General features: G+C 40.3%; 1 protein-coding gene across 1 annotated transcript in view; it reads left to right on the top strand.

Annotated features, from left to right (window-relative positions):
- The window catches only part of FSIP1 (fibrous sheath interacting protein 1), a 145,530-nt gene extending 128,400 nt beyond the window's left edge, over positions 1-17,130 (top strand). The window contains exons 11-12 of the mRNA XM_074996964.1: positions 12,115-12,661; positions 16,961-17,130. Coding sequence (XP_074853065.1) covers positions 12,115-12,661; positions 16,961-16,995 — 582 coding nt within the window. The 3' untranslated portion in view covers positions 16,996-17,130. The remainder of the gene's footprint in view (positions 1-12,114; positions 12,662-16,960) is intronic.
- Positions 17,131-18,902: the final 1,772 nt, after the last annotated feature.

Below are 18,902 nucleotides of genomic sequence, written 5' to 3'. Positions count from 1 at the left end.
CTAAGACTCATCGTTGGTAACTTACTATCAGCAACATAGTTGACAATCTGGTTGCCAGAGGTTACAGTAATCAGCTGTCGGGAATAACTGAAAAATTAGTTAATATGTATCCAGTTGAGACAGGCTAGAGTGCCTTGTACCCACCAGAGGTATATAGGGATTGGTTACCCTAGACAGGCTAAGAGCCTTTAATGTATTGGGCTAAAATGCCCTAAAGCTCTGTATGAGCTGTATTTAGGCTTCCTGGCTTGTTAGGCCAGGGCCTGTCCTTAGTCAATGGTGTGCTGAACCACTGCTGGGTTGTATCAGGCTCTATAGGCCAGAGGAATTTTAGGCTTTCTGGTTTGCTAGACCAGAGCCTATCCACAGGCAGTGGTGTGCTATGCCACTGCTGGGATATATAGTGCAGGAATGCCTGACACCAGGTAGTTATCCGGCATAATAATTACATAAATACTACTTATTTTATTTCTATACCTATTTGTACCTAATTGAGACTAGTTAGCCTACCTATACTAATACTAACAACTAGACATTATAATAAACAATTAAATAACAATTATAATAAATAATATTTAAAAGGATCTAGTCTTCAGCTTTAAAAAGCCTGGAATCAGGGCACGAGGCCTTTATTGTACAGCCAATAGTTGAGAAGCCTGCTGCACTGGCGCAGGGCGCCACGTCAGGCAAGGCCTTCTATAGAAGCAATGGCACTTGTAGGCAGCAGGTCCAGGCGACGCCGGCCGAAGACGCCAGTGAGTGCCGGGAGGTGGGGGGCGCGCTGCAGTGTTGGGTGCGCCGAAGCAGCGGTTGCTGACTCCATAGCTTTCCCTGGAATGCTGGGCTCTCAGGATGGCAAGTGGCGCAACAGCAGTCGAGGCTCCTCCAACAGGAAAGTGATTTCAGGTAGCGGCTGCAGCTCAAAATGTCAGCAGCATAAGTGACTTCAGCTCTCTGGCTCTCAAGAGTTCTCAAGAAAGAATGAGTGAGTGTGCTGCTGAGGTGCAATCTTATATAGGCAGTCCTCATTATTATTCAGAAAGTTCCAGAAGGATGACCATATATGGTAAGGCCAGGTCTCCTCAGGTACAGTGGACCTGATAGAAGACTACACCAGGTTTTGAATTTTTACACACAGAGTGGCAGTTATGGCAATTGCCAATAGGCGTTAATGGAGTCTTATGGGGAAATGATTATACATGATTTTTAAGATAATTTCTGAGGTAAACTTGTGATTAATTTAGGTGATCTCTGTCCCTCATGCCCACACAAAACCAGTAACCCTCTTATTTAATCACACAGATGAGGTGAGCACACGATACGCCTGTTTGTCATGAGCGTGGTCGTACCTGAGCAGTACAAAGCCTGCTCATAATCTTTACAAAATTCTCACCATCAACTATAGACCACAACACAGTAACTCTAAACCTGGAACCAATCTCTCCAACAAACCTTGCTGCCAACTCTGGTCACATACCTACACCAGCGATATCATTACAGGACCTAACATCAACCATACCATCGGGGCTCCTTTACCTGCACATCTACTAATATAATATATGCCATCGTGTGCTGGCAATGCCCCACTGCAATTTACATTGTCCAAACTGGACGGTCTCTCCATAAAAGAATAAATGGACATAAATCAGACATCAGGAACAGCAACATATACAAACCTGTAGGAAAACATTTCAGTCTCCCCGGACCCTCAGTGACAAATTTAAAAGTAGCAGTCCTACAACAAAAAATTTCAAAAATCAAATGGAGAGAGAAATCTCTGAGCTGCAATTCATTTGCAACTTTGACTCCATCAACCAACGATTACACAGAGACTGGGAGCGGCTGGCCCCTTGCACAGTTTCTCTGTGATGGTAACACCTCCACATTAGAGTCTGACAGTGGGTCACATCCCTCCCTGAATGATCTGACTTGTTTTTTCTCCTCTCTTGATCTATACTACTGATAATGGGCCATTTCCCCCTGACTGAATAAACATTGTCAGCTCTGACCCTCCCTTTTACTGGGACCCCACTCTTTAAATTCTCCTCTGGCCCCACTCCCCCTCCCCACTCATGCATCTGCTGAAGCAGGTCTTTGCCTACAAAAGCGTATAAACCACTTACGTGTATAGTCATTTGTATTGGGATTATAAAACAATATTCTTTTCATCTCGGTTTCAAAGCACACAAGAAGAGAATGTATTGAAGAATTTGTTAGTTTATCTCTCAAAATGAAAAAAAAAAAAGGATCCAAGGTGGAAAAAGTATATAAACTATGTGTAATATTTTAACAATTCAGGTTTGATTTCAATCTTTCAAAAAAGTATATTGGGGATCCACAAGGTCACAAATAGTAACAGAGAAGGAGCTGTGTTACTCTATATACTATCAAAACAAAAAAGCAGTCAAGTAGCACTTTAAAGACGAGCAAAATAATTTATACATTATTAAATAAATAAATTAATTATTTTGCTTGTCTTTAAAGTGCTACTTGGCTGCTTTTTTGTTTTGAAGGTCACAAATATTACACTTGGTTCAGTTAGTGAAAATAAAACATCTCCAATGTAAAGAAATATTGCAACTCATTCTGCTGTAAAAAGTGGTGAAAAATAGTTTGTTGAAGAATTTGTAAGAATGGAAGTTACTTGATCAGTAGATAAAGAAATGGTGGGAGACTAGGGAACAGCATTTTTAAACCTGTGTGCCTGAGGTTAGCCACCTAAATCTGATACATACACATTTAGTCAAGCACATCTGAAAATTTTGGCTAATAGTATGTGGTCATTTATAGTACACAATTTCCAGATAAAAAACAATATTGGGCAGTAGGTGAGGTTGAGAGTGTGCATCACTAACTTAATGGAAAAACATTACGGTGATGCTGTAACTATTCCAAGACAAAGCATTTAAAGACCCAGGAAATTTAAAGTTAAGGTTACATTTAAAACAAATCCAAATACAGTAAAGTTTGAAATGCACAGATAAGGCCCAAACAACCTTAACTCTGACGCACAGTAATACAGTATGATTGTTATTTTAGTGTCTATGCTTCCAAATTATAGGAAACAATTTTTAAAAACACATTAGTTTACTCTTTATTTTCCTTTTGTGGCATCACTGTGTGCTGCCACCTGTTAACCCCTTCTTATAACTGCAGAGTGAGGCTACAGATGATCAAATGCACGTTTTCATTGCTTGGCAACTCAAACAAATTTGTGGGTTTAGAGGAAGATAAAGTACGATCAGTTATTATGAAATTACACATGGTACAATCTGTACTGTTGAACAGCTGTTTCACCTTAATTCTCCAGCCTGGCGTGTCTTTTACACTGCTGTGCTTTGAAAACAACCACTCTTATTCAGCCTCCATACAGCCTCCAGCGTGTAAAATGCTTCCAGCTGTTTTATATGAGTGCTCTAGCCAGTCCCTCCTAAATTGTACTGTAGAGTGACACCAGTAAATTTCTGGTCCCTGACTTGTCACCAGAAGTGAGCATCATGTATTGCCCTTTACTCTTCTGTATAATAAAAGCCCATAGAAATTGTCAGTTTATTAAGAACGCAGAACCTATTACAGTAAATCCTCAATTTAATGGAGTAATAGGAGGGAATGGGTGTCTGTTAATGCCAAAAGTCTGTTAAAGTCAAACCTGCAGCATGTCAGCACCTACTGCCTGCTCACGCATGCACCCTACCCGTGGTGGGATGAGTGTGCAGCAGCTCCAGTGGCAGCAGCCCTTGCGGTTCCTCTGGCCCCAGCATCTCCTCTGACCTCAGCAGGCCAAGTGACTCCAGCTGCTGCAGTGGCCCAGTGGTTCCTCTGGCCCTGCTGGCCCTAGCCACAGCAGCTGCCCCAGCTGCACTGGCAGCACCAGTGGTGGCAGCAGCTCTGGTGACTCACTGGCATTTATTTTTGGAGGAGGGCCTGGCGGACAGTGTTCGTTATTTCTGAAGTCTGTTAAATTGGGGTCTGTTAAATCGAGGGTTTACTATATCTCAAATGGAGTTTCCAAAACTCTTCAGGCTGAATACATTAGTTCAGATAAAACAATAAAACAACTTTATTAACTCTAGAAATAAAGTTTTTGAGTGATTAAAGTATTTAAAAAATGGAGATACACATCTTATAGAAGTGGAAGGGGCCTTGGGAGGTCATTGAGTCCAGTCCCCTACCCTCTTGGTAGGATGAAGCACCATCTCTCTTTTTTTAAAAAAAAAAATTGATTTGACCAGATCCCTAAATGGCCTCTTCAAGGACTGAGCTCACAACTCTGGGTTTAGCAGACCAGTGCTCAAACCTCTGAGCTGTCTTCCTCTCCTACATCACAAGCAAGGGGACATAAAAATCACAGTTTGGTTCCTAGAAAATAAAAGGCAAAATGCAGTTAATATCTAATTCAATAGGCTGAGTGAATTCAAAACAAAATGTCTCTCACCACAGGCTTTTGCAATCTTAGCGAATAGATGCCATTCATCCAGAACACCTGATTAATTCCACTGTGCCTTTCCTTGTCATTATAGAAGTTGTGGACAGAGAGAAGGGAAAGAGATGATTTGTGTCCTCTGTTCTAACTTCATGTACAGTAAAAGCTTTGTTATCTGGCATATGGATAATGGGCATGTTCAGTAAACTGGCATGCTGCAGACCAGCTGATCAGCTGGGATAGGTGGCATGGGGACAGCTGACTGGGTGAGTCCAGCTGCCAAGGGTGCTGTGGTGTCCGTTACCTGGCCAGTGTCAGCTGCCATGGGGCTGGCTGATAAGCTGGGGCTGGTTACCCAGTCTGGGCTGGCTGCCCCAAGCTCAGTTATTTGGCCGAGGCTAGCTGCCATGGGGCTGGGTACCCAACAGGGCTGGCAGAGTAGGCCAGTTGCACAGCTGGACCAACAGAGTGGGGCCAGATGTTTGCTGCCCTGCTGAGGTGGCAGTGCAGGGCTGACTGCCCACTGTTCCCCCAGGTTGCTAGATAATAAAGCTTGTACTGTAGTTATTTTCCTCTGCACTTCCAAAAATACTAATAAAATTAAGCTTTTAGGCTGTTTTCACTTCTTAATTTGTGACTGTGTTTCTAAGCTTGTTCTCCCAGGGGAAGCCTTTGCCTCTTCCATTAGCCACCTATCCTTCCTCACTCACTTTGCTGTGCTTCTGAATGCTGCTGATCGTCTTGCTGATATTGAGCCTATGAAAATAGGACACCATGCAATGACATTCCCCTTTATACCAAGAGACTGCATGTCCGCTAGAGAGTTTTGTCAATAAAACCCCAGCGTGTCCACACTAAAAATGCATTCTGTTGACAAAGTGTCAACAGAACTCGGCACTTTTGTCAACAGACTTTTGCCTCTCCCCTGTGAGGCAGAACACCTCTCTCAACACAATTTGTTGTCAAAAAACCCTGTGGACACTCTGAGGGGCCCTCTGTCACAAGACAGGGCTTCCTTGACACCACACAGCCCTGTCTGCTGTGCTTCTGGTTGGCTGTTCTGTTGAGAGAGTGGCCTGGCAGTTTGGCTGCTCTCTGTCGACAGAGTGGGTTGACAGAGCGATCCACTTTTGTGTGTGGCCGCAATCTGTGGACAGAAGTATTGTCGGAAGATATCTTCCGACAGTAACTTTTGTTGACAAATTGCGGTAGTATAGAAGTAGCTTTAGTGTTTTAATATCACTGCTAAACCTCTTGTTTTTCTTTTTGTGTCATTCTTGTTTCCCCTTCTCCCTTCAATTTTCTCATAACCTCCACTGTTTTTCTGCTGCTCTTCTGCTGCCAGAACCATCTTTGGAGAATGGGATATTAGACACGTTCACTCTGCTGCAAATGGCACAAGTAAAGCAGCATAAAGAAACCAATGCAGAAATTAGAAAGGGAGAAAGGACTCATATGGGAAGGAGGATAACTGATGGCCAGAGAGACAGAACATATATTGGAAAAATTCCTACATGAATAAGTATTCCCCTTTATGCACAACTTTCCTTTTTATCCAGGGGCTCTTTCATTTTTCTCTGGAAAATGTTATACAAAAATCCCCGCTGTACTTCCATCCATTCCTAATGGCTTGATGATACCTCTGGGTGGTGAATGATGGTTTATATTACCTGGGATCCTTATATCCCAACTTATTATTTTGTCTTTTTTCTAAATCATTTGTTTCAAATAGTGTGAAGGAAATTGGTTGTTTTGTTTGTTTGTTTGTTTGTTTCTAGCTAATTTGGGGGTACTCGCTCTGCCTCTGGAAGCTTAGTGTCCTGTTTTGTTTTTGTTTTGTTTTCCAGGTTAAAACAAGACAAGGTGCACTTGCTACTCCATTATTTTGGCTCTTCATGACTGATATAATGCTAAAAGCTGTGATTTACATGGACAAATGCAAACCTTTGTGTAACTATAATTTCAGATATAAATATATCTTTGTAATTGGACTTGGTGATCTTTTATTTAATTTCCTTATGATGTATGACATGATGTTTTAATTGTTGTCTTCAGTGCTTTTCTTTCTTTCTTCTTTTTTTGGAAAAAAAGAGAAGCCGGTATTCAGGTGGCTCCCTGCCCCCCACCCCTCAGCCAGTCCCGAGGTGCTGGCACTCAGTATGAGTCTTCATTACCTCTTCTCTAGACATTAATCTCATAGCTGTCAGACTAATTGTTTTCTTTAATCTTTTTTTCTGATCTTAGTGTTTCTTAAAAATATAGAAAGACATGATGGTCATCTGGCAATTGCACGTAAATTTAACATATGGCTCTGACCAACATGAGACCAGAAACGTAAAACCAATTTTTAAGTTTTTTAAACCCGTCTTGTGCTAACTTCAGAAATGTTACTTTCTTGCCCAAAGTTAAATATGTGTGTAAGTATTTACAGGATCTGGGCCTTAATGTGTTTTGGAAAATGTCAGGCAAATCATTCACATTCAATAAAAAAGGGTCTTCATTTATTTTTGTAAGCAATGTATTAGATTAAACAAATATCTTAATGAGTGGTGTCGACTGACAAATATGTGTGATGGATAGCATTGCCTGGCTGTTGAAAGGGCATGTTGGTGTGAGATACTAAATAGAAAGGTACAGGGCAAGGATTGCCTTGTCAGTGATACAGTAGAGGTATGCACTTAAAGTGCTATTTATCATTTAGTAAATAACTACTTAAAACTTCCAAATGATACCTGTGCTGATGTCAAAAGCCAAATTGTTGTTTCAACAGGTTATTGCATTCCTGTAATGGATTCCTTTCAGCAGGATGGGAGAAGAGTATTTCAGAACAGATTACAAAACACTTATTCGACATGCATTACAGTTAAAATTCATCACCAACAACCAAAGTGAACAACAAAAATATATCACAAAACACAAAGACTTAAATATTCCTTTGTGTCTTTTTCCTAGTATAGAGTATGCATTTAGAAGTCTGTTTCCATTATGATATAGAAATTGAAAACATTCCTAATGATTTGAACTTGTAAGCCCAGAGTCACAGCAGGTCTGTACTCAAAATAAGAAGAAGTGTGCATTCCTACCACATGAAGTAAGTATCCTATAGACCCATGCTACTGAGGAATTCAGCTAAACACAAAGACCCTCAGGTAGAGAAAGGCACTTGGGGGGTCAGGCGAACTAGGTGCACACATAAATACATTCCTGCTGGAAAGGTCATTAACCGGCATCCAGGACTGCAGGCTAGGAATTAGTTTCTTGGACCATTAGCAGTAAAAAGCCTAGCAATTGAATGGGATTCAGAGCCATATTAAAAATTAGCAAAAACAATTGGACCTTTTCCAATTATAGGGACCAGACTTCATAGATCATTTTCTCTTCTCTCATATGTGGTTTTTTTGTTCTGAATCATATGAATATGATGCATTTATACGTTATTAAAAGAGTATCTATGTAAATGTTTTGCCTGTTTAATGAGGTTTTGTATGTACTTTACAATGAGGAAAATGGAGTCTTAGGGGAGCCAGAATTTAGCATCATCCTAAGAATTTACTGTTGATTCCAAGTACCCACCCTTCTAAAAGTACATAGTTGGTGCAGTATACCTTCAATTTCATGGACCCTGATATAATACACTTTGGAAATAACAGATGCTGTCTGCCAGACCCCCATCCCCCCGGCCCTTCCTCCTAAATAGATGCTGGAGACTTACCAGAGCTGCCACTGGGGCTTGTGGAGCTGCTGTAGTGGCTGGGGCCACTGGGCCTGGAGGAGCTGCTGGAGTGGCTAGGGCTGCTGGGGCTGGCAGGGCTGCCGGAGCAGCTGGGGCTGCCGGGGCTGGAGGGGGCCATTGCAGCGGCTGGGACCACCGAGGCCAGAGGAGTCAGGGGGCCTGTGGCAGAGTGCAAGAGCTCTCCTCCCCCAGCCTCATGTGCTTTGGCACCCGTCCACTGCTGCCTGCAATGGCTCTGAGCAGCAGCCATGGTGCTGGAGGCTGCTGCCCACTGACATGTTGGAGGTAGCCATGCTCTCCTTTCATGCGGGTGGCTCGGAGCCGGGGGCTGGAGGAGTCACGGTGCTGAGAGCTGCAGGAGGTGGAAGGAGCCAGGCAGGCATTCAGCTCCTCTCCTGGTAATTGGGAGAGGGAGATGGGGGTGTGAGGGGAAGAATGGGGCAGGACAGGGGAAGGGAAGATGGTGGGGAGAGGACAGGAGCGAGTGATAAGGCTGGGAAGGTCAGTGCATCATCATACAGTATAATCATTCGGATATAACGGACTTTCAACATTAATGGACACAACTTCCCGCCATTAGTCCATTAAATTGAGGATTTACTGTATTTTGTTTGACATACACAAATATTATATTGCAGTGGGTTTTTTGTGCCAGTATTTGCCAGTACTAAGTATTGACACTTTGGCATCCCTAGCTGCAGGACTGAGCGAAGGGAGCTGGCAGGGAGCTGGCTGAGTACTGCCTCCTTTATTCTTTTCTCTTTTTTTTTCTTTTTTACAGAAAAGGCACAATTATATTGTATCAACTTTCTATATAATTCTGGGTGTTGTGTAGTTTCATATATACAATAAATGTAATGTAAGTATATTCCTGTAATTTTCCCCAGTTATTCAGATTTCTCTAAATGGAATTTCCAAAGCTAGTGCTTGAATGGACACTGAGAACAGCATCTTTTCTCTCATTTCAGTACTGACTTCCTGCCCTAGATTGTGAGTAGATGACACAGAGTCATTGTCCGGTTATGCCGAAAGAAGCACAGGGGGCTGAATGTAGTTTTTATTAGGCCACAACTTTATTTTTATGTACCTCGGAATACTCAAATGATAAAATTGTACAATGCAGGTAATTTCACAATCATTTCCTTGCACTCATGGACTGACACCAATCCTTCCCTCTTTTTCATTCTGATCCAAGCCAACCCACTACTCAGATATTTCCACCCTCTAATACATGGTCCTGGACTTTGAGTGTTCATGTTGTTATTATTTGGGCATGCTACCTGCAAGCTTTTTTCTTCTTTGTCCACGAACAATTTCTTTTATAGAAGATTTAACACCACAGAAACTGAATTTGTCAGTCTTTCAACAAAAATAATTTACTCTGAATAGAAATATATAAATAATATTAGGTTAAATGAAGATAGCACTTTAGGCTGAAATCTTCAAAATCTAGAAACCAACGTGCAAAGGGAAATATGCATTAACAATTTAACTGACATTGGAATATTTTGGTCTATTTAAATCAGATAATGGCACACAACAATAACTATAGACACCCATACTACAAATGCCATTTTACATGTAGACAGGATAGTTACATAGGCAGTGAAAAAGTACACAACAGGAAAGTGGAAAATGTGCTTGCAGATCCAGATCTTCAGTGGTATCTAGGCACCTAATTGCCATTTGTAATATTTAACCATGTAACTGCTGATGCTTACTTAGCTCAAACTTTAGTTTAATATAGGTTTTGTTGGGGATGTGAGTGTTTGATCCTTCCTTGAATCCTTGAATGGTCTCAAAGATATTCTGTGGCAATGGACTTGATCGAATATCTGTGTAAAAAGATTATTGTTTCTGTTATTGGTATTGACATTGTCACTTTTCATTTTAATTAAGTGTTCCCTATTTATTGAATTATGAGATGGGGTGAACAGATGTTCTTGATCTGACTTCTCAATAACATTCACTCTTAATTTTCCCCTGTGTTGGGCTAAAATTTCAGACTTTTCAATTTCTCATTAGACGAGAGTTTTCCCATGTTTATCCTTGTCATCTATCCATGAGTCCCTTCTCATTCTACTCATTCCTTTCAGAAATGGGGCCAACTGAACACAGTATTCTAGATGAGGGCATATTGTTAAATTATATGTAATGGAATTATAGTTTAGTTATTAGAGTATTTATCATTCTCTTTACTAGGCTTATTCATAATTGCTATGCATTAGCACCCAGAAGATCTATAAATAAATCTTTACAAGTATTAATATTCTAGATTAGTTCTAAAATACTGTGTAATTTTTATGTTCTTGTTAGCATGTTAATATAGTGGTAATCTGTATGTACTAATTGTTACTGAAGTTGAGTGACTGTTACTATCAATAGTATTTTTTACGTGATTAGATTGCCACACAGCTTTACATATTCAGTTTCTTGATTTTTTTCATGTTTGATTTTTAACTTTTAGATTAACTATAAAGATTTTTTACTTCTGTTATTGATGTGCGATTTTAGATGACCCTTTTTTTTTCAAAAGCATTTTCAGAGGCATCATCTTTTTGTTCATTATGTGGACCACTGCAAATGAAATGAGCTCATGCTGCCAATTATTCAGTAGCTGATGGTGACTTGATAATGCAGGCTTTTTCATATCCTTTTTATCTATCTGATATTTCAAAGGACACTAAGATTCAAAGGACAGTAAGATTTGAAAACTCACTCACTGTAGAGTGATGACTGGAAGTAACTCTAGTCTCTAACTGAATGATCTTATAAAGTCAACTCGAAACTTTTAATACCTGAAATATATTAACAAAGATGTGTTCATTTCTTCTTGACTAAAAGCTGTTCCAGCTCATAAACATGACTGAGCAGTTTTAACATGTAATACATGCAACTGTGCCCCTTTGGGCTATAGCTCATCACATCACATAAAGTAAGCAGTGTCATGTTAGCTCAGTACTTGGATATAAGTCTTTCTGAAAAAAGTCTGATACTACAGGAAATGGTGCTAATGCTAATGGGCGGCACTGTTCTCTGAGTTAATACTGGATTGATGCTCCTGCATGGTTCATGTTGGAGGTTTTGTGATGGGCCAGAACTCCAGGTTGTATAAATTAGTGTAGCTGTATTGAAATCATCAGCTGATCACTGAGCCCATAACATTTGGATGTCAGGTAAAAATGAGGCCCTTATCAATTGTAATCTTAATACAAAACAAAACAAAATAAAACAACACCTTATACCTTCTGTAAAAGTTACATTGTTACCCCGATACTCTCACCAAACTCTTGCAATATCTACATTTGGCTACCTGATAAACTCTGTGTAGTTTCATCAGGAAAAGTCAGTCTTCTTCATTACCTGTCTTACACCATTCTGTGGTGTTGCTCTACTCTGTAATAGAGGCATGTTCAAAGGTTGTTATGACTGAAGCTACTTTCACATCATATCCCTGTCTAACATACTGACTAAAAAGGGTTACATGGGTGTAAGAGCTCCAAATATATCACTCCCATTACCATGGATCTTTCGGCTATGTATTTTGTTTCTCTTGGTAACTGAAGGAAACTAGAGCCCAGGGATCAAAACAGAAATATTATATATTTAGAAAGTCACTAAACTGTTTAACTTACTCAATAAACAACTATGCTTTTATCTTTAATTGTTGAATGTAGTCTTGTGTGAGATTGTAGCTGAAAAAGGTCCTTCTATTCAGTGGCTGGTGTACATCAAGCCTTCTAAATAAGTTTCAGAGTATGATCTATCTCACTCTTTGTGAAAAGGTTTAACAAGTAGTATATTTGCATGCAAACATATTTAAACTCAGTAGACCCACAAAACACTGGCATTAAAGTTCAAGATTCCTATTCCTTCTTTTGTGTCCTTTAAACTTTTTGGCGATGGTTTTATTAATAGATCTAATTTGACAAAAAGAAATTCTTGCTTATTTTTCCAGCCTGAAGAACTACCTTGTCTCTCTGAACGGCAGCTTGTGACTCTTCTGGAAGAGTGTAAGCAGTTCCAAAGAACAATAAGCAATATTACCACGCCAGAATTACAGGAATCTCTTTCTGATGGAATAAGTGCCTCTTGTTACACAACTCAAGACTCCAACATGCTCTCCAAGTCTACTCTTTCCAAACTGTTAGATGAAGCTTGTGGTGTGGGGATGTTAACAGCTCAGGAGAGGGCTGATATCAAAGATGAAAGTGTACAGGAAAGCTCAGAGAGTGAAACCTGTGGCTACTATCTCAGTAAAGCATTGGCCGTTAGTCATTTATCAAAGGACTCTGTGGCCCAAACAGAAGAATCTGATGACCTAGAAAGTTCACAGGACATGGAGAATAAGAGTAATACTGAAGGTTACTTTATGTCAAGAGCACTCAATGCAAAAAGATTGAAAAAACCCTCTTTCTTGTATGAACTATTTTACTGCATCAGCATGAACAATGAGCTATCCACAGACGCTGACATTCCCAGCATACCATTGCAGACCAGAGGAGGTGAGGCTCTTAACAATAATTTAGAATAGGCTTTTGATTAAGATGAACAAAAGAAGCAGGTTCTCTCCAAAGGTATTCACTAATGCAGTACAATTACAGTGGTGGGGCACCATGTACATTTAGAAATAAAACTATTCCAAAAATAACACACACAAACATTTTTTCAAAATGCTTGCTGTGATGTAATTTCCCCCCAAATGAATAGTCTTATGAAATACTGGTAGCTGAAAGCTCATGCTGTCATAGCATTCATAAAGTCAAAAGGGTAAGAACTTAAAAACTGGATGTTAAAAGATTGCAAACCCAGTGAGGACTCAGCCTGATTATATTCTGAAAAAAAGAGCCCTTAGTCATGCTTATAGATGTTTTTGGTATCTTATTATATTGATGGTATTGGTTGTGACTAATACTGTCAATTGGAAAATAATGCTAAATACATGGGAACATAAGGGCTACATCTACACTGAAACAAAACTTTGAAATGGCCATGCAAATAGCCATTTCAAAGATTATTAATGAGGCACTGAAATGCATATTCAGTGCCTCATTACCATGCCGCCAGCCGCAGCACTTCGAAATTGCCATGTTTTGCTCCTGCACAGTTTGTCCAGATGGAGGTCCTTTTCGAAAGGACCCCGTCTGGATGAGCCATGCAGCAGCAAAACACAGCAATTTTGAAGAGCCGTGGCCAGTGGCATGCTAATGAGGCACTTATGCATTTGAGTGCCTCATTAGTAATCTTCAGAATGTCCATTTGCATGGCCATTTTGAAGTTTTGTTTCAGTGTAGACACGGCCATGCTGTTTACCCTTTATGTGGCTAACGGTTGTATGGCTGGTGAACTTTTGAACTTATCTGACTGGAATGATGCACAGTGGTAACAAAAGCTTGTTGTTCCTTAAAAAAGACTGAACCATAAGTATTAATGACTGCTGTAGTTGGGCCAGATCCGTAGAAGTGATATGCCCTTGAGGGCACATGGAGGTTATACAGTTAACAAGGATAAAAAATGAATGGTCTTGGATATGGCCCAGACCCTTGGTTTAGCATAAATTGTATCCTGAGCAGTAACTGCAGTGGCATTACAACAGCATTCTCACATTTTGGTGTACTGATTGGGCATAAATATAACCATTATGTCCAGTTCCTTTTTTGGGACTGAATATTGAATTGAAAGGTAAAGTTGGTGGCCCCACTTGTGACATGAATAACTTAATTTCGAGTTATACAGAGGCTGGTATACCCCAATACAGCCAGTAACGCCACAGGTAATGTTGGAGGTGCTATCTGTGACTGAGGTTATGGATTCCATGGACTGTTGATAATATAGCATGGTAGTTCTTGTTCCATGGAGCACTTGAGCAGCAGTAGGACCTGAGGAAGGGCAGCTCAGGAAAGGATAACTGCTGCAGGAACCAACTGTAAGGTGTCCACTCATAAAGCTTTCTGGAAGTGGTTGATGAGCCAGGAGGAGAACATGGACAAATGGGATGGAGTTCTATATGCTGCCATGTTAAAGAAGTGGCAACAGAGAAATAAAAATAATAAAATGGCAAGTCTCCTGAGCCTTCTGCTCTGCCTGACTCTGACCAAAAACCCCTCCAACAAAACACAAAGGAAAGGGTCCAAGGATCCTCTTGGATGTACTCCAATCCGAAGCCCTGGAAAACTAAACCAGTCCTTTCAGTGACCCCCACCAATAATCAAGTTCAGTTCCCCCGCATGCACTCCAGCACTGGCTTTTGCTCAACTGCTGTCCCTACTTTGTTGGTGGTGACAGCATGGAGCCACTTGAAGATGGCGATGGGTGGCTTGCTGTGCGGGGAGCCACTCTGGGTGGTGGACACTGGGCAGGAGAGAGGAGGAGCCCTTCAGATGCACACACAAGCAGCACAGAGGGACCAGGGCGGATGCTGAGTGGGCTGGCCCCAAGGAGCCTGGTGTTGCTCAGGCGATCCTTAATTTGCAAACCCCAGCCATAATGCTGCTTCTCCATGCTCACAGCTGGAGTCCACTGCCCAGAGCTTCAGTTGTGAGCTATGCCAGTTATCTGCATATTCCAGTTACTCAAATATCAGCTAAAAAAGAACTTACTGTAGTGTTCCTGGACTTTTAGAAGTCCATCACTAAAGGCTCTTAAGCAGAGTAAACAGTCGTGGGACAAAGAAGATAGGTGCTCTCACAGATTGGTAATGAAACAAAGACAAGAATAAAATTGAAAGGCAGGACCCAATAGTCACTTTTCAGACTGGAAGGTGGTAAATAATCATTTCCCCCAGGGATTTGTACAGGGACCAGTGCTATTTAACATAGTCATAAATGATCTGGAAGGAGAGGTAAACAGTGTGGTGGCAAAATATGAATTTATATATTCTTTCAGATATGTAAAGTTTTAATGTACATAGTTATTTGCTAACCTGTTTTATGAATTACTTTGAAAGAAAATGGGTAAATAGCAGAGACTTTGCTGCCAAACATTTGTGGTTCATTATTTCATAATGAAAAGCCTCTTCACATTTACCCGCTGTTCCATGAGTCTTTGACTCCTCACATCAGGTAACTGATACAAGTGGATATGGCTCATGAAAAGCTGATGCTCTGCAGGGCAGATTTAAAGGAAGTATAACAATGGAATTCAACATATTTATAATGTCAGTTTCATAACTGACAGCCATTTTTCTGTTCCCCGTAAATTAAAGTCAGTACAGGGGTTTTTCAGATATGCCATTCTGGCATTAAAATACATGTAGAACTTAAAGTTCCAAAATACATTTTGGAAGTCATGAAAAGAGGCAGGTAACTGGTACTGGTAAATTTGACTTCTTCCTTATGCATAGGGCTCCTGCTGCTAGAATTGATGAAAAAGAGAATGTTGCCTTTAGATCTGCAGGAGAGTTCAAAGTTAACTCAGTGGGCTCAATTCTGCTTTCTCATATGACCGTGTAAATTCTGAGTTACTGCAGCAGAGCTAGACTCCAGGCAGCCTCATCCACATATTTGGCCTGTAAACTGCCTGATTAGACGCACCACCTGATGTGCTGCAGGAGCTTGCATGTTGGCTCTTAAGCCAGCAGCAGGATATTGACTTTCAGTGCTCATGTTCATCATTGTGTCTGTGTAATTTTGCTCCTGCTGCCCCTGCCTTGCATTAGCCTTGCTTCTGTCCTGCCCCTATTTGGACTCCCTTCTTGCCTCCTACTCTGCTTGCTCTTGACTACCGGTTTAACCATTGGCTCTGGCTTCTGACTACTGACTCTGTATCTGATCTTAGTCCTTGGTTCCCAGTGCTTGCTCCCACCACTAGACGAGACTTGCCTTCACCCCAGATGACTTGACAGTAACTCCATTAAAGTCAGTGAGTTCAGGGAAATGGTGGACCTGGGAGGTGGCGTGTTGTTTGCTAGGATCATGTGATCAAACACACTGACATCCTAAATAAGTACACAGATACAGTACTTTCATAAATTCATTAAAAAGAAGACACCTAACACTGATCACAGCCATGTAATACAAGAATCATTTCTCTTTATATTATTAATCTTTTGCAGAGGGAGTCTGCATCATTAAATAGTATAATCTTTTTGTACAATAAATCTTCTAATAAAATTATTAAAATGCATCTATGATCAGCTAACCTGCTCAGACTCTTTGTATTAATTATCTTGTGGATGCCTATTTCCTGAGAGAGCTTTTCACCAGAAAACTCTGCTGTTGGAGCTCTATCACTTAACTTATTTTATTCCTTGAAATTTCAGACCTCTAGCTCATGAACTTGGACATCCTATATAGTTGTTTAAGTAGTTGTTTAATTACACTTTCAAATAATTCAGAAATATAAAGCTAGTTGTTCCTTTACCAAAGCAGCCTCCATTTTAATTTCAAATACATCATAACATTGCGGTCTATGATACAAAATTACTTTCAAAGCTAAAAAAGTACTTATCTTAAAAGACCAGTGATTACAGTTATTCCTGAACGGACCTGAAGTCACTACTTCATCTCAAGAGCTCCTAATGGCAGACAGTCAAATACCCTTGTATGCGCAAGTGATACCTCTTGGGATAAATGGAAGCCAAACTTATCGACATATGCAAGTATGTACATCAAAACTCGATATTTCTCAATTTTGAGAGTCTAATCAGTAGATATGAATGAGTGGCTGCTCTTTTTCCCAGATTTCCTTGGTCTTATTAATATTCAGGAAGATTATGTATCACAAACAGTTACTACTTTTTCATGTATACTTGTGCGTATTATTGGCCTTCAATCAATTAATGTATGATTTCTTCTTTTGTGCAGATGATCTGAAGGTTGAAGATGTAACAGCAGAGTAATATACATACTCCTACTTATAGCCATTTTTGTAAAGCATTGGTAAAGTATTCTTCAGTATTTTTCATTTATTTCAGACTGTGGATACAGTGAAATCATCATGCATGTGTATATTGCATATCTTAATTATTGCTGTGAAATAGTTTCTTCTTACAGAGAAAGTTGTTATTGTCATGCATCGCAGTTTGACTGCTAAATTAAAGTATTCTGCTGCATTGAATTTCTACCAAATATTTTATATAACATTCTTCGCTGTTTTACAAGGAATGCACATTTTTTCAGCGTTCAGTAGTAGATAAATTCACAATCTTGCATTGAATTTAGTAAAACTGAGTATGAACTTTGTAAAAAAAAATGTTAATTCTAATACTCTGGTATTTTTTCCTCTTTTCTGTATATGTGTCTCCATTTTGAATTAAAAAGGCTAAAATCTGACCAGCTATTTTTGTCTGCAGTATGGACTGCTTTCTGTAAAGTGGTGAGCACTCTGCATCTGATTTCACACAGTACCTAATAATTTGCTTAATTTTTAAGTAATAAGTGACATCAACAGGACTACTCCTGTTCATATAGTTAAGTATTTGCATAAGTACTTTGCTGGATTAGAGCTAGAGTGCTCATCACTTTTCAGGTTTAAGCAATAGTTGAAGATAAGAATTTAAGCACGTGGCAAGTAGCCTTAGATTCTAGTTAAGATACATAACTGATTTTCACAGTGATGAGTCAGTTACCGTAGTCCTTTCTTCGGATCTGCTTCTTAGGTGCACTAAACTTCTTTACACCAGTTGGACAGAACAGAGGAACGTAACAATGTAACTAAAAGTTTGATCTACAATCCTTAATAGCAGTTTTGTCTGAATAAGAACTGAAGATGGAATTTAGAAATTGGACCTAACAGAAGGTATGCAAGGCCTGGAATGATAATATTGGAATTTGAAACCTTCTGGTAATGTCTAGCAGCAGGAGGAAAAAACAGCAGCTGTTTTGAGTTGGAAATAACATTAAAAATTTACTTTGTCCCCACTCCCTCCCTCACTGCTCTCTGTACCTTGAATTTTTTGCTTTCTTAAAGAGGCAGTCTCCTTTTCATCTTGTGCACCATTATATGAGAATAAAAGAAGTTATTTTCAGTGACTTTTTAAAAAGACACTGTGGAAAAATAGTCATTCTAACAAAGATAATGTGGTAGTTACATCAGAGAAATCTAATGTAATATGAAGTCCACCTACATCATATTGGTGAGTTTTCAGTTAACATAAAGCCAAAAGCATAAGTTTTCTCTTAGCTGTTGTACTGGCTATCCACCACTCAGTGAGAAGAAAATTCTTTTTGAGCTGATACAAAGTCAGTAATGGTGAAGGTCATACATGATTTAATCTGAACTCAAAGTATCTATTCAAAGTCTAATCTGTGACAGTATCAATCCAAGTGGAGTTACAGCACTGATTTACTTGAGAGTTACGTGCATGTAACAGATCAGAAACAGGTCCAGGGTGTTTGCTTTTATGAACTTAGATAGCTGATGCATTGTAATTTCCATAATCAAGTGCCACTTGTCCCTTTAGCAGTTTAATATATGCTTTGCTCAGGAACAATATCCACAGCCATCCAGATCAGTTTGAAACTCTCTGGTCTGACATTCTCTGATCTGGGGCAACATTTGTGGTCCTGCTGGACCAGAGAGCGCCTGGACCAGTTAGCCCCAGCTGCCTGGAGCAAGTCTGGCTGGTGGGCCAAGAGTGGAGACCTGCTTCTGGCAGGGAGCCCCTCTGACAGTCCAACTGTGTGGAGCTCGGTGAGGGTCAGGGGGTCCCATGGGGAAACCAGCTGGGGAGCCCCATTGGCAGTCCCACTGCAGGGAGCCTGCCTGGGGTCAGGGAGTGCTGCTGACAGCCCCGCAATGGCAGGG

The sequence above is a fragment of the Carettochelys insculpta genome, chromosome 6 (genome assembly GCF_033958435.1).
Source record: "Carettochelys insculpta isolate YL-2023 chromosome 6, ASM3395843v1, whole genome shotgun sequence".
NCBI lineage: Eukaryota > Metazoa > Chordata > Testudines > Carettochelyidae > Carettochelys > Carettochelys insculpta.
Note: the sequence above shows the minus strand (reverse complement) of the source record. Positions and strands in the feature narration are given on the sequence as shown.